Source organism: Nelusetta ayraudi, unplaced genomic scaffold (assembly GCF_046127955.1).
Source record: "Nelusetta ayraudi isolate G7.1 ecotype Tasmania unplaced genomic scaffold, CSIRO-AGI_Nayr_v1 ptg000059l, whole genome shotgun sequence".
Lineage (NCBI taxonomy): Eukaryota > Metazoa > Chordata > Actinopteri > Tetraodontiformes > Monacanthidae > Nelusetta > Nelusetta ayraudi.
This window is the reverse complement of record NW_027466109.1, coordinates 2,149,323-2,174,721: the sequence shown is the minus strand read 5'-3', so window position 1 is coordinate 2,174,721 and position 25,399 is coordinate 2,149,323. Positions and strand designations below refer to the sequence as shown.

The 25,399-nt window shown below is 45.6% G+C and overlaps 2 protein-coding genes across 5 annotated transcripts; one reads left to right on the top strand and one right to left on the bottom strand.

The window, feature by feature from the left end:
• Nucleotides 1-5,696: 5,696 nt before the first annotated feature.
• On the top strand, nt 5,697-12,363 carry tmem161a (transmembrane protein 161A). Its single transcript, XM_076039631.1, has 11 exons — nt 5,697-5,816; nt 6,330-6,433; nt 6,543-6,626; nt 7,142-7,233; nt 7,346-7,502; nt 7,633-7,848; nt 8,449-8,592; nt 8,685-8,798; nt 8,888-9,062; nt 9,180-9,276; nt 10,023-12,363. Exons 1-11 carry the CDS (start codon nt 5,814-5,816, stop codon nt 10,325-10,327), a joined length of 1,491 nt encoding a protein of 496 aa, XP_075895746.1. The 5' UTR covers nt 5,697-5,813; the 3' UTR covers nt 10,328-12,363.
• Nucleotides 12,364-13,509: 1,146 nt separating this feature from the next.
• On the bottom strand, nt 13,510-24,882 carry mef2b (myocyte enhancer factor 2b). Of its 4 annotated transcripts, none has more exons than XM_076039633.1 (9): nt 24,771-24,882; nt 20,890-20,982; nt 19,619-19,822; nt 19,397-19,525; nt 19,093-19,273; nt 17,228-17,376; nt 17,034-17,148; nt 16,536-16,641; nt 13,510-15,815 (listed from the first exon to the last, which is right to left on the bottom strand). In XM_076039633.1, exons 2-9 carry the CDS (start codon nt 20,941-20,943, stop codon nt 15,533-15,535), a joined length of 1,221 nt encoding a protein of 406 aa, XP_075895748.1. In that variant the 5' UTR covers nt 20,944-20,982; nt 24,771-24,882; the 3' UTR covers nt 13,510-15,532. The 4 variants fall into 4 exon arrangements, with proteins under 4 accessions (XP_075895748.1, XP_075895750.1, XP_075895749.1 ...); XM_076039635.1 differs by lacking the exon at nt 24,771-24,882 and adding an exon at nt 24,558-24,727 and having other exon boundaries at nt 17,300-17,376; XM_076039634.1 differs by lacking the exon at nt 24,771-24,882 and adding an exon at nt 24,533-24,726 and having other exon boundaries at nt 20,890-20,956.
• Nucleotides 24,883-25,399: the final 517 nt, after the last annotated feature.

The following is a 25,399-nucleotide window of genomic DNA, read 5'->3' as shown; positions in this document are numbered from 1 at the left end:
AAATCAGACACATCTCATGCAGCACCCGAACATCAAGCAGACCCACAGACTTTACACTGTCTAGAACACGTTAACAAAACAAAGTAGTGTTCAGTCTCACACACCTAGACAGACTGACAGACAGACAGACAGGCACACACACACTCGTAAAGTAACAAACAAACATGAAACAGTCTCAAAGAAGCGACTCACGCTGCTGGCAGCCTCTGCGGAGAGATGCTGGCTCGCTCCCCGCCATGTGGAAAAAGGACTGGTGTCCTCGCTGCTTTGCTGGTTTAATTGGGAACAGGCTGAGATTTATGCTAATGAGCGCTGACATCAGTCTCGAATGCCTCCACTCCATAAAGGAGAGGAGCAAAGGGCCAAAGTCGCGCCTCTTTTCCCAGGCAAGTCCGCCGGTTCAAGTTCAAGCGCAGCGCCAGCGCGCACGATTGTCATTCAAAACACGTCAATGCACATGGCAAATTCGCCGGAGGAGGAGGAGGAGGCGACGAGGGGTAGGCCTGAGAACTGGTTTTAGTTTTTAAAAAGGTGCAAGTCTGCTGTATCTGTTGCAACAGCCATTTAGCGGCTCTCAGCAAAATAAAAGATGTCTTCGCCCCTTTCAGCTTTCATGTCCGGCGAAGAATGAAAATCAGTCCGTTAAAGGCGTGACAATTTAGAGTTTCTGGACGCAGTTGACAGTTTTACTGTTTCTTCATATTACCCTATGACTTTCCCCGACATTAATGCAATTGTGTTGCCTCTATGATGAAAAAGAAACACATCGCCTTCAAAACCTAGAAGATTTATGTAATTATGCGTTTGTTGTTGGGTGTCTCGTTGCAAACGTATCGCGTATCCTATTTAAGAATTTTCTCGCACATTCATGAGGTGCAAACAATCAGGTTTAAAGATTGAATATGAAGGAAATAACCACCGCAATAGGCACGTGCGCATACAGTTCGCATGGCCGCCCGCCATCTGTGCTCGCCGCTCGCCGGATCATCCCCGAAATCTTCTGTTCTTTGCGCTACAAACAATCAATTTAGGGGCCCGTAATTACAGTATATGAGCGCGCAACGATTCGTGTCGTCCAAATCCAGAATGTGTGAGGCAGAGCCAGAGGAACGGCTTACAGGAAGCGGGGCTGCAGAGCCTGGCGCGGCTAATTCTCTCCTGTCTCCATCTCTGGACGGATACACGCAGTCATTATGCAGATGAGAGGCTTCCATTTGTGTTTCTCTCGCTATGTGTGTGTACACTCATACATAATTGCTGGCCTCAGTGTGATGCTGGCCGACGGAAGGAGACTCTGCAGCAGTGTGACCACATCACCAAACGGTCTTTTCACATTTTAACAGCAGCTCCTGAACGCTGCTTAGTCGTATTAATTATTTATAATTGTTGTGTAAGCACCAGGCCAGGTGTTGATCTTGTTGATTTAAGCTCCAGTCTAGTGTTGATATTTAACATCATGAATGCAGGATGTTCACAGTTTGATTTGAAAGGAATTCACATAAGAACCCTGTAACATTTACTGACAATCGTTGATATTTGACCTTCCCCCGCTGATTTAAAACTAAAACATATTCCTATAATTTGATTGCTTATTACCAATCAAACCAATGATTTTGTGTTTTAGCAGCAGGCAAAAAGTCTGCAATATTGAAATAACCAGAGTCGTGCTTTGAGGAAATGTTTGACCTGGACTCTGAGAATCCTCGCAAATGTATTTATATAGAGAGAGCACTGGGCCGTACAGTGTGGATCCACCAGAGCAACTTCAAGTAGAAATTCAGCTACATTCTGTTTAAAAGCTTTTGGCTGGGCCTGTGAGGGAGTGAAAACTATCCTTTTTTATTAGAGGCACTATAAATTGTGGGTAATTCATTCACTTGATTTTCACAATGTTAAAATATTATCACCACCCTTGCCGCTCATAGAGCCCTGAACACTTTGTGTAGCCTGTTTAACTGCTGTGCTAATAGCTACACATTTAACACAGACTCATTACAGCTTCTATAAAAAACAATATTAGACTGCAAGACTTGTAACCATTCCTATAACCAATTTAGAAATATATTATCATTATTCCTGAGGCCTGTTCAAACAATTTAAGGAATTTGCACTTTCAAGTTTAAGGCAGCAACAACAGCAGAGCTCTGAGTCGAACCGTTTCACCACAGCCTCTCGTTCAATTCCGGACTGGCTCGTTCTACCATTCACTAACGACATGATACCCCGCGCCGTGTTCAGTGTCCATGAGAAGGAATCGACCTTTGTTACGCTCCGATTTTGCCCCGCTCCCTGTGATCTACTGTAGGTGTCCGCCTGGTAATTAACAGTCTCACTCCTCCTTAAAATAAATCTGTGTGACAAAGCAGATCTGGTTCCCACAGCCGTCAGCCCACACGGCCGAGGAGGCGGCAGCTCAGCCAGAGACAAAAAAGGGGAAAGGAGCGAGGAAAATGAAGGGAGACGGGTGGTGGGCGCGTATGTGTGTGTGTGTGTGAGTGTGGATGAGGGGGGGGGGGCTGGCTGACTGGCTGGGTTGCTGCTGCTGGTGGGAGTTTCCCTTTGATGGCGGGGAGGACCACAGCAGCATTTGCATATATTCAAATCAGAGCGTGAATACCGTGCACGGGGCAGACAAAGGCAGACCAATGGGAGGGCCGCGTCCCCGCTGCGGCCTGAGAAGGAGCCGCCGACGTCCCGGCAGCTCTCTGGGAGGGAGCCGTGGCCGAGAGTGATGTGGGAACCGAGAGGCCCCCCGAGTGGAGCGGAGTGAGGGGAGCCACTTGTAGCCCCGTGGTGAATTAGCATTTTATTTGTGTCCATTTTTTACTCCCCCTCCTTCCCCTGCCGCCGCTCCCCCCCAGCAATTTCTAGCCCCGCCACTTCAGCCACAGATGTCTAACATGGCAGAGGGATTAGCATTTGTGTCAAAGATGATGATTATGGAAGTGCTTTCCTCCCTCGGCCAGATGCAGTCGTCTCTTCTCATGGAGGCCATTAATGTCCAAGACGGACGTTTGTTTTAGCCGTTCTGTGCATTTTCTCTTCTCTTTTTTTTGCTGCTGCTTGAGATTGATGGTAGATGTTGGTTGTAAAAGGTGCACATTAGATGACTCCAGGGCGATGCAGCTGCAACAAATAAAACAGCGCACATTGAACTGTGGCATGTAAAGAGGGTTGTTTTTCTGCAAAGACATGCTATGCTTTGACATACGGCGCTCGGCCTACAGTGCTTTTTTTCTGCTTCAGCAACAAAACAACACACAGATTCCTTTTCTTTTTTACAGTTTCCATATTTCACCCACTTCTGAGTCTTTAATTTTTCATCCCAGATTCCAGTGGAGTATCCTTGCTGCTAGAAAATGTCTTCATATTAAGAAAACAACATATTTCAACCTGTGTTTGCAGCCTCGGTCAGAAAACACTTGGTAGAGCCTAAAGGTGGAACAGATGGTTTGATAAGAGCTTCAACGTGGCTGGACGGGGATGAAAACAGAAAGAAATGCCAGGCTGGGAAATACATGAGTGCCCCTTATGACACCACACTGGGCTGATTACTCAAACCATGTGTTTCAACACACACTTTCTGAAAAGTTAAGCAAGCAAAAAAAGAAAAGAAGACTTTTCTAATTTTGGGTGAGTCCAGTAGTACATTATTGTTCGTAAACAAGGGTAAAGAGAATTTTACACCATATGGCACCTTTAAATGTTATACATAAAGGTGAAATTCTTCTCTTAAGTGATTCCTCTATATTTCCCTTTGCAGACAAAATTAATTTCCTAGTGACGCTGCATGAACACGACTCCTAATCAAGCGGCCACATAGAGTTTGGCACCAGCCTGTACAACTTCTTTTTTTTCCCCGTGTTGTGTGTTTACAGATGCCTGGCCGACGGTGCATGTACGTGGCCGCCAGAGATGCGGCTGCTGCTCCGTTGCACAAAGCCTCATTTTGATCAAATTCACTCAAATCTTGCCCCTAATTGAACTCGTTGTGCCCTCGTGCGCAAATTCAGGGGCCAAAGGATCAGACCCATCTCCGCCAGAAGGAGTGCTGCCAATTAGATGGGTGGGAGGGAGGGGGAGCTGGATTTCAATCAACTTTGGCGGACCACCCAAACAAGCCCAACGTAAATGCTAAACAGAGATTTGAATGCGGTAAGTACTTTTTGGTTTGGAGAATCTTTTTAGGGGGCTCGCCAGCAGGAACTCCCTGCACCGCTGGGGGCACGCAGGACTCAGCTTTGGAGAGGATGAGCTGACATTATAATGCACATGCAGACCGGTGCGTCTATGTGTGGCACAATGCTTTTTCATCCCACACATAAAGACATCAGATCGCTCGGGGCCCGTGGGCCTTCTATCACACACCTCATAGTTTGTGATAATCTGAGGCTCAGCGAGCGCGAAACATAATACGGCAGCAAATTACAAAGACATAAAACTTTTGGCAACAGATCTGAAGAGAAGCCTGACGGTATTATAAACTTTCCTCTCGCACTTATCCTTCCAAATAGAAAAATAAAACCCGAGTTCATGATTACATCAAAATTCTGGGGTCCCGATTCCAATCTCTGCGTCCCCGGTGTGTTTTAATGCGAGAGCAGAGAGCAAGCCGAGGAGCGTATCTGAGACTTTAAGCTTCACTATTTGCATAATGTTTGTTTCCATCCACTGAAATGTTGAGGTACATGATGGTGGAGGCATGAAACACGGAGATTATCATTAGCAAGACCTCACCGGGGCACTGGGGAAGAACAAGGAACTAAGACGGATGCAATTTTACATCGTAATTAGAGATGAGCGTTGGGAGAATGTTGGCAAAATTAAAACTGCTCCACTGGACTCTACATGCCACAAAACTCTTTTTGATGCTTGCCTAATTTTAGACACATCACAGCACGTTTGCTTTAAAAACACATTATATACACAGTATACACAGAGGTGTGAAAACATGTTTTGGGTAAATCATAATTAAAGGCATGTTGCTGTTCATTGCATTCAGGTTTTCGTATTGACTCAAGACAATATTGGATAAGGGAATTATAGGTTTGACTCACAGGCAGAGGGCACATTAGAGGCTGTGATTCTTTAGTGATTCTATTTGTGAGCTTTCATATAATAAAAATAAACATAAATAAAATGCTAATGGAATATAAACCCTGTAGGACTCTGAGATCTGGAGACCCAGGTTTGATAGTGGAGTTCAAACTGAACATGGTGAAGCAGTGTTTAGCTGTTATGTTGCACACAAATGGAATAAGCTGCCAACAGAGGTGAAGTCAGCCGCAAGTGTGAATCTTATGCTTATGATTGAGTGCTTTTGTTAATTTTACGATTTTCTGTTATTATAATCTTTTTATTTGTATTTTTCATTATTACCGCTCTATTTATAATTAAGCTGTCTTTTTTTCTGCATGCGTTTGTTCCTTTGTTCAAGCAAAAATGATCATCAAGATACAGTAGGTCAATTTATGTCAAAATGATGTACAGCCCAAATTGTCTGCCTACACGTGACTTTAAACACAGCACCGCAAATGTAAACATCAAGAAAATTCTGGAAGCTCAGACGTGACGACAATATTTCTCCTTTCCACCTGCTTTGTGGCAACAAAGAGACCAAGACGTGAGGTATTTCCCAAATTTACAAGCCTTTCAATCTGCTCCTAAAGGCACCATACGAGTCCGCCTCTACATCCGGGATACTGAGACAGTCTCGCATGTCGATCCCTCAGCTGTAAAGACTTTGCTGCATGTGAAGAAGAGCCCGGCAGGCAGCCCCGCTGGTATTTGACCCTCACATATCGACACAGGAAATGGTAACTTTAACTCACACCTCATTCATCAGCAAGTAGCTGGCAGTTTCGACTCAAGGCTGTACAAAAAAAAAAAAAAAAAAAATCACCAGCGATGATTTGGCTCGCACTGTTTACTGTGAGAGAAAGGATGCTAATGCTAACTAGCGAGCTAAAGCCTTGCCGCAGCACTGACAGGTGGTGAACTTAAAGCTAAATTTAGCACGATAGCCATTTGCTAACGTTCATTCATTTTGGAGACGCTGTCAGCACGTCCCGTATCAAATGTCGTTTTGCTTAATGTTGTGTTGCCTACAGTTTTTGATGAGGCCTTTTTTTTTTTTTTTTTTTTTTTTTTTAACTCATTTCGCCACAGCTTGCGGTCTTGGAATGCGCCCCCCCAATCTCGCAGTCTGTTCTTGAAAAGTTTCTTGGGGCTAACAAGCCGAGTCAGCATAAAGTGCAGCCCTGACTGACTGTTACAGATGCACTCTAGCATTCCCTATTTAAACTACGTCCGTGTGTTTGTCCTTGCAGGCTCTGATGGGAGTTCAGCTGGTGGTCAGCCTGCTGGCCGCCAGCATCATGCAGAGGATGGCTCCACACTACTCCTTTGCACGCTGGCTCCTCTGCAACGGCAGGTACGGTATCTTCACCGTTTTCAGTCACAACACACGTTTTTACACCCTGCTGTGCCGTGCCGTGCCGTGCCGTGTGCGTTTACACACGTGTCACTGCGTTTCTTGCCAGTTTGTTCCGCTTCAAGCACCCGTCAGAAGGAGAGCTGTGCGCTTTGGCCGGGAAGCAGGTGCCTAAACCAAACAGGAGAGACAGGTGAGAGAGTTGGGGGCAAGGGTCTGGCACTTCCTAATGGTCACCACATAGTAGTCCTGTATCATAACAATTTTAGATAATTATCTAGCTTGGGTGCCTGTGTAGGAGCCTGGCATCATTTATTAGCCAATGTAGGTAATCTCCAGAAAATGGCACGTTTAGCCCCCTGTTTACAGCCTTGTGCAAAAAGCACCTTTTCATCCGTTTTAGCTGAAAATAATGTTTTATGGTCATTCCAACACATCTGGACCATTAAAGCTCAGCTAACAGCCGGCTGGGGGTGTGTCATCGCTAACCTGAGAGGTGTATCAGTCCCCTTAGTGACATCACAGTCAGCAGATTTCCCGGACTACATGTTTTGGCAGAGATGTTCTGGGAAGTTTTCTCTCTAGGCCCATTTTACAGGCTACAGACACATAAGTTTAAACAGCTTAAACATCTTCACAATAAAGCACAAAGTCTTTACGTGTAGTCTCCAGTTCTGTACACTTCCTCTCTCTCTCTGTGATCTGTAGAAGACAGAATGGAGAGAACAAACCTCTCACTGTGCCAAAAGACATCAACCTTCACCTGGACAAAGCTCCGGTCAACGCCATCGACGCTCTGGGTAAAACAATCGCTCTCTTATCTCGACCACTCTTTGTTGTAAGTGCCTACCATAACTCGACCTTGCTGATGACCTTCTCTTTTGGAACTTTTTGTCCCTTTCCTACTTTCAGTGCTTCGCTTTTTCCTGGAGTACCAGTGGCTGGTGGACTTTGCCGTCTACACCTCGGGCATCTTCCTGTTCACAGAGTGCTACTACTGCGTCGTCGATGGACGCAAAGAGGTCAACATCGGAGCCATTTGGTGTGTGCTGACTGTTCTCTTCTGCCTGTATCCTTCATTTGCAGAGTCACTCTGTGGTGCTTACCGATGCTCGTGACAGTATTCACAGCCAGCATGTAGCTCCTGCACTGCAGAGCGCAATGTCCTGCTTCTTTTCACTTGACCCCCTCACCCTCAGAAAGACCCTCCACACTCTGATGAGCCACTACTTCCGCTCCGAGGAAGGCGGCGAGCGCTCGGTGTGCATGGCCTTTGGCTTCCTGTCACTGCTGGTGGCCATGCTGGTGCTGGTGGTCAGGGAGGACTACCTGGAGTTCGGCCTGGAGTCGGGATTCTCCAGCCTCTTTGACAATTTGGAAGTCTTTGCCAAACAGCAGGGCTATGCCGACTGGTCGTAAGTGTCTGTCTGGTCTAGTGTGCTGATTTACACGAGAATAGCACGTGACTCTGTACTGAAAGAAATTGGGTGATGAGTAGGGAACAATGAATCGATTGTCGATTAAGAATTTAATCAATTAAATTATATTAGTCGCAATTCATTTTTTTTTACACAGGTAGTCAATATCATTATAACAGTGTAGTGGCAGGATAGAGCAATTCACTTGTAGATACTGTGATGGTCATAATATACTTAGAACAAGCTTCTTTTAAACAACTTTTTAAAAAAAAACATAGCTGGAAATGTGACCCATTAGAAGTCAACTTAAAGTCAGAGGAGAAATGTGTAGGGTGTTTTTACTGTTCTTTAATGTAAAAATTGGTCACAGTGGACCCTCAACATTTTTTAAGGGTTACATAATGGCACCTCGCATTCAAAAACCTTCCACATTTTCCATTGGGAAATTTAGATTCACAGGAAAAATTGCCGCTTATCAATTAATGGTTAATTGATCGATAAGGTCAATCAACTAACAATTAATGAATCAATAATTAATAATCGATAATGTGCATCCCTAGTGATGAGAGATATTTTTTTCCAATGCCTTTCCGCTAGAATCCCTGTGACGAAGCTCACGGTGAAACTGGGTCTGGCTGCGGTCTGCGCTTACGTGGGCGCCCTGCTGGCCTTCCCCGGCCTGCGACTGGCCCAGACACATCTCGACGCTGTGAAGATGAACTCGGAGCGCCCGCTCATTCAGTAAGAGCCGATTGGTTTTTATTCTCGAGTGTACCTCCCCTTTAAAACAACACAAACAGACAACAAACGCAGATCCTTCTCATTACCTGCAGGGCTCTGCTGCACATGGGTTTCCTCTCTCCGGTCATTGTGTTGGTTCTCTGGGTGAAACCCATCGCAAGGGACTTCCTGGCCAATGCGCCTATGGGAAAGACATCGATCACACTGTGAGTGCATGCACATGTTTTCCCACCTGTATCTAATTCAGAGCCGTCCACAGTGATACTGCATGACCATTTTTCTGGACCTCTTGCAGAGTTCCCAGCGCCTCTTTTGACAGCCTGCGCCTGTGGGTCATCGTGACCCTGTGTGTGCTGCGGCTGCTGTTGACCCGCTACCACCTGCAGGCCTACCTCAATCTGGCCCCCAAGTGGGTGGAGCAGATGAAGAAGGAGGCGGGACGAATCGCTGCAATCGACATTCAGAGAAAGGTTGGACGGCCGATTGAGGGTTAAAATGAGCACAGAGCCGCCTGTTAGAGGTGTTTTCAGATCAGTCAAACCCCCCTAAACCGCTTTGTTTATAGAGTAAATACGCTTTGTTTTCAGGTCACTCGTATCTTCTGCTACCTGACCGTGATTACGCTTCAGTATTTGGTCCCCATCTTTCTCATCCTCTTCTCCACACTGGCACTAAAGGCACTGGGTAAGTCAAACAAACTATATATAATAAATAATAATAATATTTCGTAGTTATGTTTTGAATGACACACTTATTTCTTAATTAATCATCAGCCTGTGACGCAAGTACATTCTATGTTTGTTTCGTACGTCGGACAATCATGGAAGAAGCTAGCTTTAGCCAACAATAGGTGACTGAGGTAAATGCTACTTAACGGCAGTAATTATTCAATTACAGCCCCTGTCAATACTGGCGTTTATACTGAATTGTAACACTCTTTCACTGATCACTTATCAACTGTGTAATTTAGGTCATACTAATTTGACAGTTGAGTTGTAAGAAATCAGTTTAAGGTATTTAACTGTGATAAACATTGCATATAACCTATATACCTTTGATGTTTACGTTGAAAAATATAACAACTATGTTACAGATAAATACTTTGTGTGTCATTAATTTGATATATTTGTTTAAAAGCATATGCTGTCAGAGTACAGCAGTATAACACTGGTGTGGATTTAAGCAAGTTAGGTTAAACAGAAGTCCAAAATGGGTGGCAAAAATAAAGAAGATAATCGTGACTTATCGACTAATCGGAACAAAATAATCGATAGATTAGTCGACAACAAAAATAATCTTTAGTTGCAGCCCTAACCCTTCATTTGTTTGCCCACCTTTGTCCAACATAAAACACTGCATGATGCTCCAGTGGTTTAGACACCACATGGTCGTCAAATTGTAAAACCTGACCAACCACGGCAATCTCTCAGGGGAGGGGTCGTGGCTGAGCGGCGCAGAGGAGACCCCTGGAGTGACCCCAGCGCTGCTGATGCCCACCGCCGCCCCAGTGCTGCCCGGCGGTGTGGACGAAGACGAGGACGGCGTGGAGGACGTGGAGGAGGACATCCAGGCCACGGTGGCCCGCTTGTCCGAGGCCTTCACGGCGCTGCGCTCGGTGCTCACGCCCATTTTCTTCCGAGGATTATTCGCCTTCCTCACGTGGTGGGTGGCCGCCTGCCAGGTCATCAGCTCTCTCTTTGGCATGTACTTCCACCAGTACCTCATGCAGAACTAACCCAGGAGTGCCGCACACTTTATTTTTTGCAAAATATTGTATAGAAAAAGACTGCAAAATGGGGGTGCATTCCTTCAGAAAAGACAAAACTACTGACAGTTTGCACCTTGTTTTTTGGTTTGCGGAGAGAAGACGGGCGGCCGCCACTCTCTGCTACAGGATACTTGTGTGACCAGCAGGTTACTGGTGTCAATAACACAACTGTACAGACAGAACGGCGGCCTGTGTCACAAAGCACGTTCATTGCAGTCTGGCTTCAGCCGATCAAACAATGGAAAAGCCTCATTACAAGAATGAAGGAGCCAGTTATTGACTGGCTCAGTTATTGTCAGACTCTGGTGCAACACGGCCACTCACACGAAACAGATTCTAATAACATGCATCATCACTGCTGTATGCCAGTGATTCCCACGGGGTTAATATTTTGGCACCAAATTGGAATATTAAACAAATGAGGTTTGCACGCTGCAGAAAGAGAAGACATGACTCGCAATTTGTCTGGAGCAAAGACATCGCCAAGTGTTTGGGGGGGGGGGGTTGTCAGCATTTGAGTCGTTGCAGACAGTCGGTGTAGTTTTGATCTACGGCTGAAACAAATAACATGGAAATGTATCACCTTAAATTTAAGGCCTCCTTTCTCCACAGATCACAGATCTGAGTACATTTTTGCACTGAAATGCAAAAAACACACTGACTTTTCCACTGAGCCACAGTGTAAGGCGGAGCTGCCTCAGCCTCCCCAGCTGGCTGCAATAGTCATGGTAAACTCTCTACCAGCGATAACACGATTGGTTTCACCTGTCCAGCTTGTTACACTGGGCAGGTGAAAGCTCACTGAGGGCCCCTAATGGTTCGCAGTGGAGGGAAAATATCAGGGCGAAGCAGCCGCACAGCACTTTGTGTGGCTGTGGTGCTCTTTCTCTCTCTTTCTCTGTCTTTAATAAATATTGTGATAAAATATTTAATAAGCATTGCGATAAAAGTGCATTAGATTATTGAGAAAACAACCCCTAATTACAGTTTAATGGTTCACTGAGCCCAAACTGCTAATGTTGCTTTGTGACTCGGAGATTTGGACTCAGATCCCTGGTTCGTCTTCCAGCTCCATCAGCCGAGAACATGTTTCTATGCCATCTGTTCCTCACGGAACTTTCTTAAATGCTGCATATAAGATATTTAAAGGGTACCGGAACAGTTTGAATCCCGGTGTGTTGATTTTTTTTTGTGAAAGGGGGCGTTTTTACCCCTCAAAGAACCGATTCAAGAGTGCTAATCTTTTTTTTTTTTTTTTTTTTTTTTTTAATCTTTATCTGTTGTTACTTTTTAAGGCTAGGGTGAAACCAAAATGTGCTTGCTTGTGTGTGTGTGTGTGTGTGTGTGTGTGTGTGTGTGTGTGTGTGTGTGTGTGTGTGTGTGTGTGTGTGTGTGTGTGTGTGTGTGTGTGTGTGTGTGTGTGTGTGCGTGTGTGTGTCTCAGCCAAGAACAGAAGGCTTTTTTGGGGGGGTTTTGTTTTTGTTGCTTTTAACTTGAGGATTTTTTTGAATCCTAAGTGCCTGGGAGCTCAGGGTTTTTCAGAGAAAAAAAAATCAAATTCCCTTCCTCTGTGATGACATTTAAAAAGCAATCAACACTCCGCACACCTGGTTTTTTCACCCCTTCAATCTTCAGACGCTACTCACTCACTTGCAAATTCTTTTTTGTAGCTGCAGTGTCTTAATTTGCTGCTCTTGCTTTTTTTTTTTTTTTTTTTCCGTTTAGTCATTTGAACGTTATTAAAGCCTTCCTTTGATCAGCCTTTTATCAACAAATTTATTTATTCATCTGCGTATCGTGAATAATTATTTTGGAGTGTCACTGTATGTCTACTTTTTCGTTTGTTTGTTTCTGAATTCACTGCTCTGAAGTCACAATACTGTGAAGTCCATAGGAGAAAAAAAGTTTTTATTAAGGATCTCTGACTGCATGCTGTGTTTTTTTGTTTGTTTATTTTACGTGTGCGACTTAATTAAAAAAAAAAAAAAAAGACATCATCCTCACATCAGTTTGCTTTCCTGACTTCATTCTGCCCTCCAGCGACGAGTCGAGGGGGGTGACACGCCCCTGATAAAACGTTTCCTTTCACTGGATCTGCACTCCGACTTGACAAAAGACGTGCTGAGTGACAATGGGGTGTCTGGCCGCGCTCTGGGTCCTGATCCCTGACCCTCAGCCTCCCCAGAAGATCGCTGTTTAAACACTGATAATTACTGTGAACCCGATGCCCCTCAAGGCTGCGGCGACAAATATTGTCCGTGGGATCCCAGCTTGTCCACACTGGTTGGTGCAGTATTGAAACACCAGCAAATGTGAGTTTTATATGAATTGACGTAAATCCTACAGTGATACAGACATTTATTGTATGGTCAGACTATTGAAGTTCGACTGGAGATTTTCTCTGTTTGGACAGATCAGGGTCATGATGCTCCTCCGGTTGGAATAACTACTATTGAAATGATTGACTTAACTATTTTTTTTTGGTGATGTTTTATCAGTCTATAATCCAATTTATTCCAAGTGTCCCTCCACTCCGTGAGATCTGTGTAGCGGGTCTGAAGTGATGCAGCAACGGAGGGCCATGGTGGCTGTGGGGACCTCAGTGTGTGTGTGTGTGTGTGTGTGTGTGTACAAGACCCAGACATGCCCTGCAGACTGGGTCGGCCTAGTCTCGGGGGACCAGACCAGACATGACCCCAGTGAGGGCCTCTTTTATTTTGAGGAGCGGGGACAGAGACGGAGCAGGGCCTCTGCTTTAGTGCTGCAGTGAGAAAAGTCAAACACAACCCTGGCAGTTAGCGTGAGACAACCAGCGATGGAAATTTGCCTTTTGGTGTATGGAATTTTTTCTTTCTTTTTCTCTCTTTTTTTTTTTTATCCCCCCGCCCCCACGCAACACACACCCATTCTTGTTTCTCTCTCATTTGGTGGTTGCGTGCAGAGCCGACCGACTCCAGTCAGAGGCGATAATGAGGGCGAATAGGACTAAAGCGACACATGAAAGGCTGATGAAAGCACAGCAGACGCTATTTTATGCCTATGGACCAAACACACAGAGGCAGCCGGCGTCACAGAGAGCCGGCGATCTTAATGTTCTTTTCTCAGGAGGAGAAAAAAAACAACAAAAAAAAACAGGCCGAGGCAATATGTACAAATCAAACTGGTTTTACTTAAAAGGAATCACAACTCACAAGTCCAATAAAAATCTTCCTGTTAGTAAAGCATATAAAAAGTAAAAACCACAAAACACACGAATACTGACAAGTCTGTCGCCGCTGAGCCAGTATTAATACATTAGCACGGGTATGAAAGCGGAAATAAAAACAGTTAGCAGTTAATTCGACAGCAGCACTTGAACTTGAAGCCCTCCTGCGTCCAGCTCACGGTCAGTGCCGTCCAACTGAACCGGCCTGATGTGATTAAAAAAAAAACAAAAACAAAAAAAAACCTTTGTCTGGTCGCTCAGATTAATTAGACAATTCGTCACCTCACGCAAAAGGCTGCTCTTTACTGCTCGACACTCTAGTTGTGACTGAAGATGACCCCCTAGTGACCATAAGGGGAACTTCATCCTGATCCACACCAATTTTTTTTTTTTTTTTTTTTTGACAATATAGAAAAAAAATATTTCAGAAAGGTCCAGTGCAGGATAGAATACAGTGCAAAGTAAACTGACAAGATATTCTGAGAATTTTGAAAGTCATTAAACGTTTGAGTGGAAACGGACTCGCTGTTCACAGTGTCTCATTTCTTTTTAAATATAAGACAGGGAAGGCACTTAAGGTTCCATAATATTTACAAGCGAGGGAGCTCATTAAAAACAACATCCATATAGTCTCTTTTCCTAATAAAATACAATTTGAAAATTTGTATTTTGCTGACCAGTCTTAAAAATATATTGACTGTTGAGGGTTAAAGCTTTTCTTAAACAGAAGACTTTGGTTTGCATGTGCCATGTGGAGATAAAAATACAGAAAGAAAATCTCGAAAAAGACGCCTGACATCTAAAAAAAAAAAAAAAAAAAAAAAAAAATTATACTTGAAGCTGACTGTCAAACATTCCGGTATTAGTAAAGAAACGCAAATAGATGAGTAACGTTCTTTTTGTTAGACTGCAAAACATACGATTAATTATCAGTGAAAGACACCCCTCTTGTTGCGATATGATGCCATCAGATGCATCTGAGCTAACGAGGGTAGTAACAGGTTGGAGGAGTCACCCAGACGGTGTTCAGACTTCCTGGTGCAAACTGCCCTCAAAGTCCCTGAGAAAAACCAAAACTCACGATTTTCAGGAAGAATTTCAAAATAGCTGTTCTGCTGAAACAACACCAAGACACTCCGCTGCAGCTTTTCCTGTCTTTCGTTTCCTCTGTGTACCGGCTGAATGCATTCTAAAGTGAACTTGCGGGCAACAACGAGGTCTTGAGGCAGAAGCAGGTTTGCAGCCATGGCCTGCAGAGCAGAAGATCCTTTTTTAGCTGTTTTATTAAAAAGTTTGACTCACTGATGGAGCGAATGCAAATTGGAAGCTTTGATGAGAATTTGCATATGAACTGTATCTGTAGAAAATGTATGTGGTCTGATCTAGAAGTGTCTTGCTATCTAAATTTTATCAGACTATTTTTTAATTATCAGAAATTGTGATCCGTTTTGGAGATTTATGATTGATATATATAAGACTGAGACTAACTCTTACAGCTCAATTAAAATTTTTGGGCTCAAGTGAAGGGAGATGTCCAGAAGGCGCGGTGACTGATTTGGGGCTGAAGGTGCTTCAGCAGGGCAGGAGAGCAGCTGGTCCCGACGTGCTGCGTGTGGCTTCGCTTCACTTCAGAGTCTCAAAAAAAACAAAACTTTTGCAAAAACTCAAACTCGTTGCCTCACATCAACATCCCACGAGTCCAAACTACAAGCGGTAAAGCCACAACCAAACAACCACCACCAGCACAACAGCAACAACAACAACAACAACAACAACAAGCATATGCATCTCTGCATCTCTCTCCCCACTGGATCAGACGAGTGATTCGGAGAAAATCCTCCGCCGCCCAGGTGAGACCAGCTCTGCGTGAGGAGAACAGGATGAGGACGGAGACTCAGGCGCTCCTCTGCGTTTCATCTCTGCGTTTTCCGACAGGACTGGCCGCTTGAGTTGGAGTCGGTGCCCGACTATCTCTGCCAGCCGTCGCTCATCTCCAGCTGCGGCCCGTCGCCCGCCGGGTAGCCAGCCTTGGAGAACTCCTTGGCCTCGTTGGGTGGACAGGCGTCCGGAGGGGTGCGGCGGGCGGCATCCGGGTTGCTCATGGGCGAGTGCTGCCTGAGGTGATGCAGAGGCGGGGTGGTGGGGGAGGCCATGAGCTCGGGGGAGCTGCGCTCAGATTTGATGCTGAGGTTGAGGGAGGGCAGGTGCGGGGAGGTAGAGGTGGGGAAGGAGCACCCTCCGCTGGACATGCTGGGAATAGCAGGGGGACAAAAGAAACGTGTGAGCGTGAATGTGTGCCTTTGTTGTGTGGATTGTAATAATAATAATAATAATAATAATAATAATAATGATAATAATAATAATAATAATGACAGATTTTATTTATACCGTATTTTAAATTTGTGGGCAAATGTCACAGTACACAAAAAACTGACAATAATCACACTAAAAACTAACAGCAGAATAAAATGAACAAATCAATAAAAACAGTCAACAGATAAAATCTGATAAAATCAACCAGGAAACGCCTTGCTGAAAAGGAAGGTTTTTAGTTTAGTTTAGTGTTTAACAATAATATTATTAAACATTTAGAGAGTGAGGCTGTTCTTCTAAAGGAAGCAACTACCACAAACTCTTCTCTGAATATATGTTATATAATAAGGATTGTATTATATAATATACAATCCTTCATTTCTATTGCTTGCTCTACTTTTCAAAAAAGGCCACAGCTCCAGAAACACACCCATTGTGATGTAACAAAGGGCACTGCTACCTCATAGTATCAGTGCCCTTTGAGAGCAGACCTATCATCTATTTTCTATGATATTAAATTGAACTTGTATTCATTAAAAAAATAATATTCCACCTTCTGAAATATTATCATCATCTTTTTTTTCTGATTTGTTACTCGGGCTGAACTGTTTTTGCCGCGGGTCAGTGCTTAATCCTGGTGGATGAAAGTGCTCTCACCCTGGGCTGATGTGAGGCCCCTCCTGAGGCGACTGCACCGGCTGCCAGTGGTTGGCTGCCGCTGCTCCTCGGTGAAGATTGTGATAAAACGCAGGCTGGTTGTAGTCTGGAAGACAAACGACAGAAGCCTTAACGTAAGATAAAGATCTTTGTTTTCATGCATGAAAGCCCTGTGAGGATAGACGCCTTTTCACTCAAACTTTGAGAAAGAAAGACTGACAGCACCTGGTGGTAAAAAAAAAAAAAAAAAAAAACAAGAACAAAAGAACAAAACTGCTGGCATAACCACAACTAGCTTTTACACTTCTGTTTTCATGTGTGTGTTCGCAGAGACGACCGGACTGCAGCTGCTGCCTCCGTAGGGATTTCTAACAGTGTCCCATCTATCACTCTGTCTCTCTGAAGCAACTTTCTTTTTTAACTTCAGTAGTTTAAGGGGAATATTGTCACCCTTGTTTAATATACTGTTCATTCGCATCATAGACCTACGAGTTGCACCTGTGGCTCCTTGGGAGGGAAGGCCGTAGCCTCCCAGGCCGTGACCCAGCAGGCCGGCCTTCCCCATGGCTACCATGGAGCTACTGGAGTGCAGGCCCTGGTATAAGACTCCCCTCTGAACAGAGAGAAAAAGGGAAAAAAAGTTACATTTTGCAGTGATCAGGTGACCGTACAGCCAATCACAGGCTACTTACAGCCGAGCCGCAGTTAGCGCGAGCGACCCCCAGGGCCTGAGTGGCAGCGTCCCCCCTCATGTTCTCACTAGCCTGGTTCAGAGGAGGGGGGCTCTTCATGTCCAGGGCCCGGTTCAGGGTTCCGTGGGAGAACATGGAGTAGCCGATACCTGCCGCCGCACAGAGAGGAAGAGAAGGGAGCGGGGAAGTGAAAGGAGATGTGAGCGTGTGGGTTTTTCACACGGAGGAATAATTTGGTCTGTGTGAAACGCTCAATTGCCTCCCTCCGTTTCGCCGAGCTCAGATAGAAAGAAAAAAAAACAAAAAAAAAACGCTTCTCCTTTCAGTTCGACCTTTAACACGCTCATGCACAGGTGACCCAGCGAATGACAGGAAAACAGTGTGCCAGCGCCAGTGACTGCAACCGTCAACTGAACCTCAGTCAGAATATTAGAGACGCCAAAGTAGGCGGCTGTGGCCGGCAGGTGTGATCTGTTCAGTAGCGAAACCACAGACCAGCCGCTGTTACATGGTGGAGAATCTGTTTCACAAATAACACACACACACACACCCCTGCGGACACACACACACCCGCGCTCAGACACACTTCCTGTGCGTTCACTGCCAGCTGCATGGCGGCTTTGCGAGCTAATTCTTATTACTGCGAGTATCCAGCGAGAGTGTTTCACTGATTTCCACGTCGACGCTTTCCCACCGTATTTCAAAGCGTCAAACCTACGCTGACAAACGCTCCGTGACGCATCTGCGATTATGAACGGGCAGTTTTAGTCGGTGGGGTGGTGTGCAGAGGCGTTGAGATTTATTGGGCAATAATGGTTTCCTCGTGGGAAGAGTCACATTTTTTCCCAAGAATGCGCATTTTGTCTCAGGGTGACGAGGGTGATGAGCAAAAAACCCATTTAAAAAAAGTCATTAAGTTGACAACTAAGATGGACTGCACTGTACTGAACAGCACACTGCATTACAGTAGATAACACAGACGCATTGTTCTGGGATGTATGTGGACTCATCCTGCAGATGTTGCACAGTCAACCATTACTGACCAGTTTTATAATATGGTCAAATTCAGTTTTTGCCTGCGCAACCATCGAGTTCGACAACAATCACAAAAATGTGCACAACTAAGCCGCCAAACTCTGCTAGGGCTGACTCACAACGGTCCATGAGTCAGCAAGCCGGGCAGCACATGAAGAGTTCAGCAAGACAATCAGTCTTGATATGTGTCAAGTCAAGCAAAGGCAACCGGGCAACGGGTCACATAAATGAATGCGATGGCATTAAAACTAGAGGTGACACAACGCTGAACGTGCGCGCTTCTTCACAGTCGAGCTTTAACGTTGGCAAAGTGCAGCAGCACGATGCTCAGTATGTGATGCAAAATTAGCTGTGACAAGAGAAGTGAAATGACAGCACCTCAAGCTCCAGCCACAGTAACCACCACAGCGATGCAAATAAATAGATTAATAAATCTTCAAGTCAGTCAGCCGTGTCACTTTAAAACCAAATGAATCAAAGAGTAGTGAATCTAATCCTGCACTCGGATGTGTGAGAGTGAGGTGGGGTTACAACCTGGACAAGCCACAGGCTGCTCACAGAGAGACTAACAGACCTCTGCACTCACATTCACACCTGCAGACAATTGCCAATTAGCCTCATGTTCATGTCCATGTGCCACTGTGACAAACTTTATTCCCCTCCACCCGGTGGCAATTTACTGCATGTGCAATCAGCACGATGTAGAAATTAAATTACTTTTGAACTCTCTCAGCGCAGATCTGGCATCACTTGTTTCAGCTGCAGCATCGACCCGGTGACCACACCACGACACCAAATGTGAGTGTCTGTGTGTAGGGAGCTTTGCTCACCTGGCGACATGAACGCGGAGTGAGGCGGCGCGGCGGGGCTGGCCGAACCGGGTCTGGAGCTCAGCGACTTGAAGGCCGGGGGTCTGTGAGGGGCCATGCTGGCTCCGCTGGTGTTGGGGAACCCGTTCTCACAGCCTGCAGACACCAGGAACTGGGCCTCGGTCGGGAGGAGCGACGGTGCCTGGGGGGCAGAGCGAGCGTCATCCCGTCAGGACTCCAGCTGTTTTGAGCTGCTAAATGTTACAAAAGTGGTAATAATAAAGTGGATCGTGTGTGGATGTGTGGGTGTGGGTTGTGAACTGACGTAGAAGCGCTGGCGGGCGACAGACAGGTCCATCCCCTCACCCAGAGAATACTTGTCTGGGGTCACCTGCATGCTCTCCTCGCTGTCCAGCTCCGAGGCCTCCAGGCCGAGACCCTTCCTGCGCAGAGTCTGACACCAAGACCGTCCACAATGACTCACAAATACACACACACAAGGACGTCTATATAAATGCATGTGCAGGCGTGTGTAGCGGTGCGCCACCTCCAGTATGTCGGTGTTGGTGCGGCTCTCGTGCGGCTCGCTGTACTCGGTGTACTTGAGCAGCACCTTGTCCATGTCCGTGCTGGCGTACTGGAAGAGGCGGTTGGTGCTGTTGAAGATGATGAGGGCGATCTCGCAGTCGCACAGCACGCTCAGCTCGTACGCCTTCTTCATCAGGCCAAACTTGCGCTTGGTGAAAGTCACCTGCGGCAGCAAACGGGACAAATTTTTTTTTTTTAATTCCTCCCCCACCAGGCTGATTTAATGGAATCGCTCCTAATTAAGGTTCAGACGGTATAAAATGCTGCAAGACTGCATTTCTAGCAGGTTTATACGCTGCTGCAGTCAGATAAATAATCAGACAGTTGATGTTGGATCATAAGACTGTATATTTATGGGTACAGCTTTATTTCTTCACATAAATTATGCTGCTAAAAAAAGTATTTTCCTTTTTAAAATAAAAAAAGACACAACATCAAAATTCATTATGACTGCCAGAGTGCTGACAGTTTTGTGCTGTCGCGCAGCTCAACATCACAAATGTGCCTCGGGGGACTTTACGGCGTGAAAAAGCGGTAAAATAAATATTACCCTTAGATTCACACCGAGACAATATGCAACTCAAACAAATAGTTGAGATTAGATATGCGAACAGCAGTTTGATGTATTTTCACATGTCGCAGAACGATGAACCTTTACATCTGCCTCCGCGCCGACTTCCTCTCAACAAAAAAATCTTTGCATCTTTGAACTTCTCTTTATACGTTGGACACAAATCGATATCAATCTGTCCATCTTTGCAGGCGGCATTATCAGAGAGCATCATGCATAAAACCTCAGAGTCTCTGCTAGACAATTTCCCCTTTCAGTGTAAATTTCAAAAAGATTTTCTTGGCAGATAAAATCTGTTCTTGTTGCACTTGCAAATGTTGGCGTCAAATGGGGCATTTTTTGCGATCTTGAGGCAGTGGGAGTTTATTTAAAAACAAAAACAAAATTGGCCTTGCTCTCTTCAACCCTTGAAAAGCTGCTTGTTTATTATCCAGTTTTTTTGTTGTTGTTGTTTTTTTTAGTATGGTTACTCTTTTTGTTTTTTTGCTTGACCTCCTGAACCCCTTCTGAAATCGAAACTGAGTTTTAATTTTAGAAGAGTCTATTATATATCATGTTAACACAAAAGCCGCTTAATAATGTGGCTTTAATACACTAATTATTTATATACGTATATATATTATAATTGAATACACTACTCTAAATGAAACATCACCCACCTGTCTGTTCCTCTGGTCCACAATTCGAGAGATCTGTATTTTCTTTCGTCCCATTTTTTTTTCCCTCCTGCTGTAAGTCACTCTTCAAAGCACCTGTGAAATGAAATGAATGTTTATTGAGCGCCGAGCGAACACATTGCGGATCCTCTCAGCGGCGGGCGATGGATCGTGTTAAAATTTTTCTCCCCCATCCTCGTTTGGGCTATGGTAAAATGGCGGGCCGTCGTTGTCTTGTGGTCGTCTCGAACGGCCGACGTCACAGCGGCCGCTGCGGTCGCCTCTCGCACTCACAGCATCTGCTGCTGAACGAGCGTAAGAAATAGCCGGTGCATCTCGTTGCATTTGTTTCATTCTGGTGGGAAAATGTCATCGGTTTGGTTCGAGTCGCCCGCCCTTTACCCCCCTCTTGCTAAGGACAGGGGTGTTTATTTTTACCGCCGTGAGCCGATGCGGTCTAATGTTAGAGCGGCCCTCGGCCGGGGCCGGCGGTCCTCGCAGTCTGACACCCCCACAGTCTGGTTTAACCCGGGCCAGCAGGCAGCACGGTGCTCGAGTGTGCGCCGCGCGAGCCCCAAGAGACAGGGTTAAAAATACAGCTGAGGGCTCCTTTTAAAGGTCCACCAAGCACCGGCCAGTCAGGCAACGGTCGAGGGGGGTGGGGGGAACGCTGTGTTTTCTCGAAAGGCCCCCCGAAAAAGCCACCCACTCCTCTCTCAGGCGAGGACGGGCCGGGCCGGCAGAGGGAAAGCAGAGGTTTGGGAAGGCAGAGGAAAAAAGCCGAGGCGTGGACAGATGTGTCTGTCTGGGTTTTTTTTTTTTTTGCTTTTCTTGTTCCCCTCTGTCTGGAAGCCCCTACTGCACTCCCTCTGCCCTCCTCAGACCTCGCAGAGCTCGACGCTGTGGAAACAAGTGAAATCCGAAAACTCGCATTTGCATTTCACGAGATGAGAGCCACGGAGCACACCCATCGAGCGCGAGGACAATAGCGTGCACAGGGCTGCTCTACGTGTGACTCATCTCCCGCTAAGTGCGAAGTGGCCGACTCACTCCTCCGAACTCACCATATAGTGACTCGTCAAAGCCCAGAGGACGTTTTGCTGGTTTTCCCCCTAAACACTCTACATGTATTGGACTTCTCTATATTTAGTCTCCCCCGTCCCTCCTGAGCGGATATGGCGCCTGCGTTCCCACGACCCCTAAAGTGCCTGCTGTCCCTCAACGTAAGCTTGGCACACAGGCATCTGGGGCATTTTCCGGAGAAATATCCACCTCTTTGCCCTCATTATTACCTTATAAAGTCCTGCGACATCCAGTGTGGCGGAGGGGAAATACACAACAGTAGGGGTAGGAGGGTTGTAGGGGGGGCGGGGGACACACCTCAGCACGGAACTGAACTTGTCTTGGACATGGCCTCCCAGTTAGAATGGAGAAAAACATTCTTTTTTTTTGGTAGAAGGAAAACACAAAAAGCAGGATGGTCCAAAGAAGCAAAAACTTTGTTTGTTTTTTTTTGGGGGGGGGGGGGGGGGGGGGGGATCAATGATAAAGTCTGACTGATGCTGCAAATGGTAGCAAAACATTTACCAGAAGTTTTCGACCCCTAAGATCTGATCAAATAACAGCAGTTGGCGCCTGTTTAACACATGACTAGCTGGTTAAATATAGCGGCAGAAGGGTATGGCGTCTGCTCTCGAACTGCACGTGGTTTAGTCGGTTTCTCGAAAACTCTACAGGCCGCAACGATTGGGGAGAGGGCGGCTCGCTGGGTTGGGTAATTCTGTTTCACCGCAGGTTTAAGGCCTGCAAGTGCATTGCACCTCTTGCAGACCGCGAGCTATCAAATCATCAGCTCCGATCATCTAAATCCTTCTGTCTACCCTGTAAACTGGCCCCTCAAAACATGGAAACATTACTGCCTCATGTCCATAATTGCACTCTCGAACACTTGCTCCGATTTCTCTCTGTGGAACGTTGGTACGCTTAGCAGCAATTTCTCCTGAGACAAGGAGGTGGAAAAAAACAGAGGTGTGCAACGTACAATCCACTTGCGTCGTAGCCGCCCTGAACTCAATCCGCCCCTGAGCTTCTGACTTATCATCGGGGACACGCGCGTGCAGATCTGAGGACTCGCGAATGATCAGGCGAGATCATTTTACCGAGGCCTTAAAAAAAGCCGCGAAGACACGGCTGACCGCACGCATGAATAGGAGAGCAAAAAAACAAAACAAAAGTCGAGGCTTTTCTAGATATTTGAAGGTTCCACTTCAATGGCCGAGCATTCTCAGCGAGTCGCAAGTGTTTTGAAACTGTGGTGAACGTGTGAGAAATAACGCAGGCCGAGGAGCCCGGCAGTTCCCCTGCGCAGGCACGGATTTCTGCTGGGGCCAATCAGATCGTCTCTAACTCATGTCGGTTGTTAAATGTGGCCAAATATAGTGGCCGTCAATCATCAGTGGAAAGACATGTGAAATATTGCGACGGAATTTAATTAAGCTCGTTCTTTCTGCACTAATGCCTGAAATGTGTTTTGCACTCTGTTGGTCATGCATTTGGTTATAGATAAGGCAAAGAAACAAACAGGACTTTGCCACCGTGACTGTTGCTTTGCATTAATGTACTGCGAACGCAACAGCAATACAGCCGCAGTGAGAGCGGCCCATAACGGAGCCAGGAAGGAGTCCTGCTTTCACTCCAGTGCCGGTGAAACTCTGACGAGTTAAGGTGGCAAAAATAAATAAATACAAAATAACGAGCACCCAGCGAATGAGCCCAGTTTAGGACAGAAAACTGCAAAAAAAAAAAAAAAAAAAAAAAGTGAGCCAAAGCCTCAAAATGTTGCCGGCACAGTTTCTGTACAAAAGAGGAAGACAAAGAGGCTTAATATAAAATAACGAAGCTCCGGTGCCGTCCGTATTCATCAGGATAAACAAATGTGTGCCGTGAGCCATCTCCAGGGTCAGACAGTTCATGTGCTCTCTGGGCCTTTGCAGAGCAATGGTGAGGAAATATTTGTCTAATTTTAACAGGAGATAATTGAATTGCCTTGATATTTTTGATAGAGCCAGAATAGCAATAGTCTGTGGAGTCACGGCACAAACAGTCAATCGTCTCCATGAAAGGAAGCGATAACAATATTAGATTTTCGGGCCTTGGACGCTTTAACAAATGTAGATATTAAAAATGGTTAACAACTAAAAAACGATAAATGATCTTGAGGAATGCACACAGAACTGACGTCAGTAGATTTTGAAATGATTCAATGCTCATGGGATTTGTCCACATATACAGGAATTTACTATTTTTTTCTCTCCCATAGCACGGCAGCATGTCAAATGGTTTGAAAAAAAAAAATCTAAAAATGCAGAAATATAAAATCAGAGGAAAACCAGTGGGTAGGCTTTTGCAGAGAATGAGACCAAATAATCTACTGACATCCTTTAAAATAATCCCTCCAATAATAGTCCGAGTTGCCGAGCATCCCTGTCTAATTTAGCCTCATCTAAAAATAAATAAATAAATAAATGAATCTTACATTTGCGTGTATGCTCTGTACAACAACAACGCGAGCAGCAACAGGTGCCGCCTTGACAGCTGTGTCCGAGGAATCAGCACAGAGGAAACCCTCCACACCTCAGAGCGAAACGCACGAGCGCAGCATCTGCTCTCACCTGCTCCCCAGACTCCTCGTGCACTTCACCTCCCGAGTTTCGCTCGATCCGATCCGATCCGTGGCCGGTCAAGCGGGGAAAGGTAGAAAAAAAAAAACTAAAAAAAAAAAACTAACGAACGAAAGAGAAAATGAAAAAAAGAAAGGAAAAAAAACACGACGATGCAGGATTTTCTTTTCTTTTTTTCTTTTTTTTAAAAGAGCAAAGATGTACCATGGAGATGTCTCGCGCCTCTGGACCTCGCGGCGGAGTGTGATGCGGAGGTATTCACCAGGTGCAGTAGCTGCGGATGGTTCAGTAGCGCCACTTTCCAACAGCTGGCTGCTCGGCGACACGCCCACCTCTGCCGGCGCACACCGCCTCTTGAGCCGTGCTATTGGCCGCGATCCCCCAGCCTCAAGCCCGCCCACCCAGCCAAGCAGCAGGTCAAAGCAGGGTTAGACTGTAGGTCACACCATCTATCTATCTATCTATCTATCTATCTATCTATCTATCTATCTATCTATCTGTCTATCTATCTATCTATCTATCTGTCTGTCATTATTCTTTATTAAGATCCTCATTAGAATCCACAGCTGTGGTCGCTAATGTTCCTGGGGTCCACATACAATAAAACATTACATAACATAACAAAAACATACAAACATACATAGTACACAGTACAAAAACCAATGTCTATCTATCTATCTATCTATCTATCTATCTATCTATCTATCTATCTATCTATGTGTCTGTCTGTCTGTCTGTCTGTCTGTCTGTCTGTCTGTCTGTGTCTGAATGGTTGTGGTTTTGCTGGTGTTCCTCCAAATGGGATCACTCCGCGGGGACGAGTAGTAGTGGTG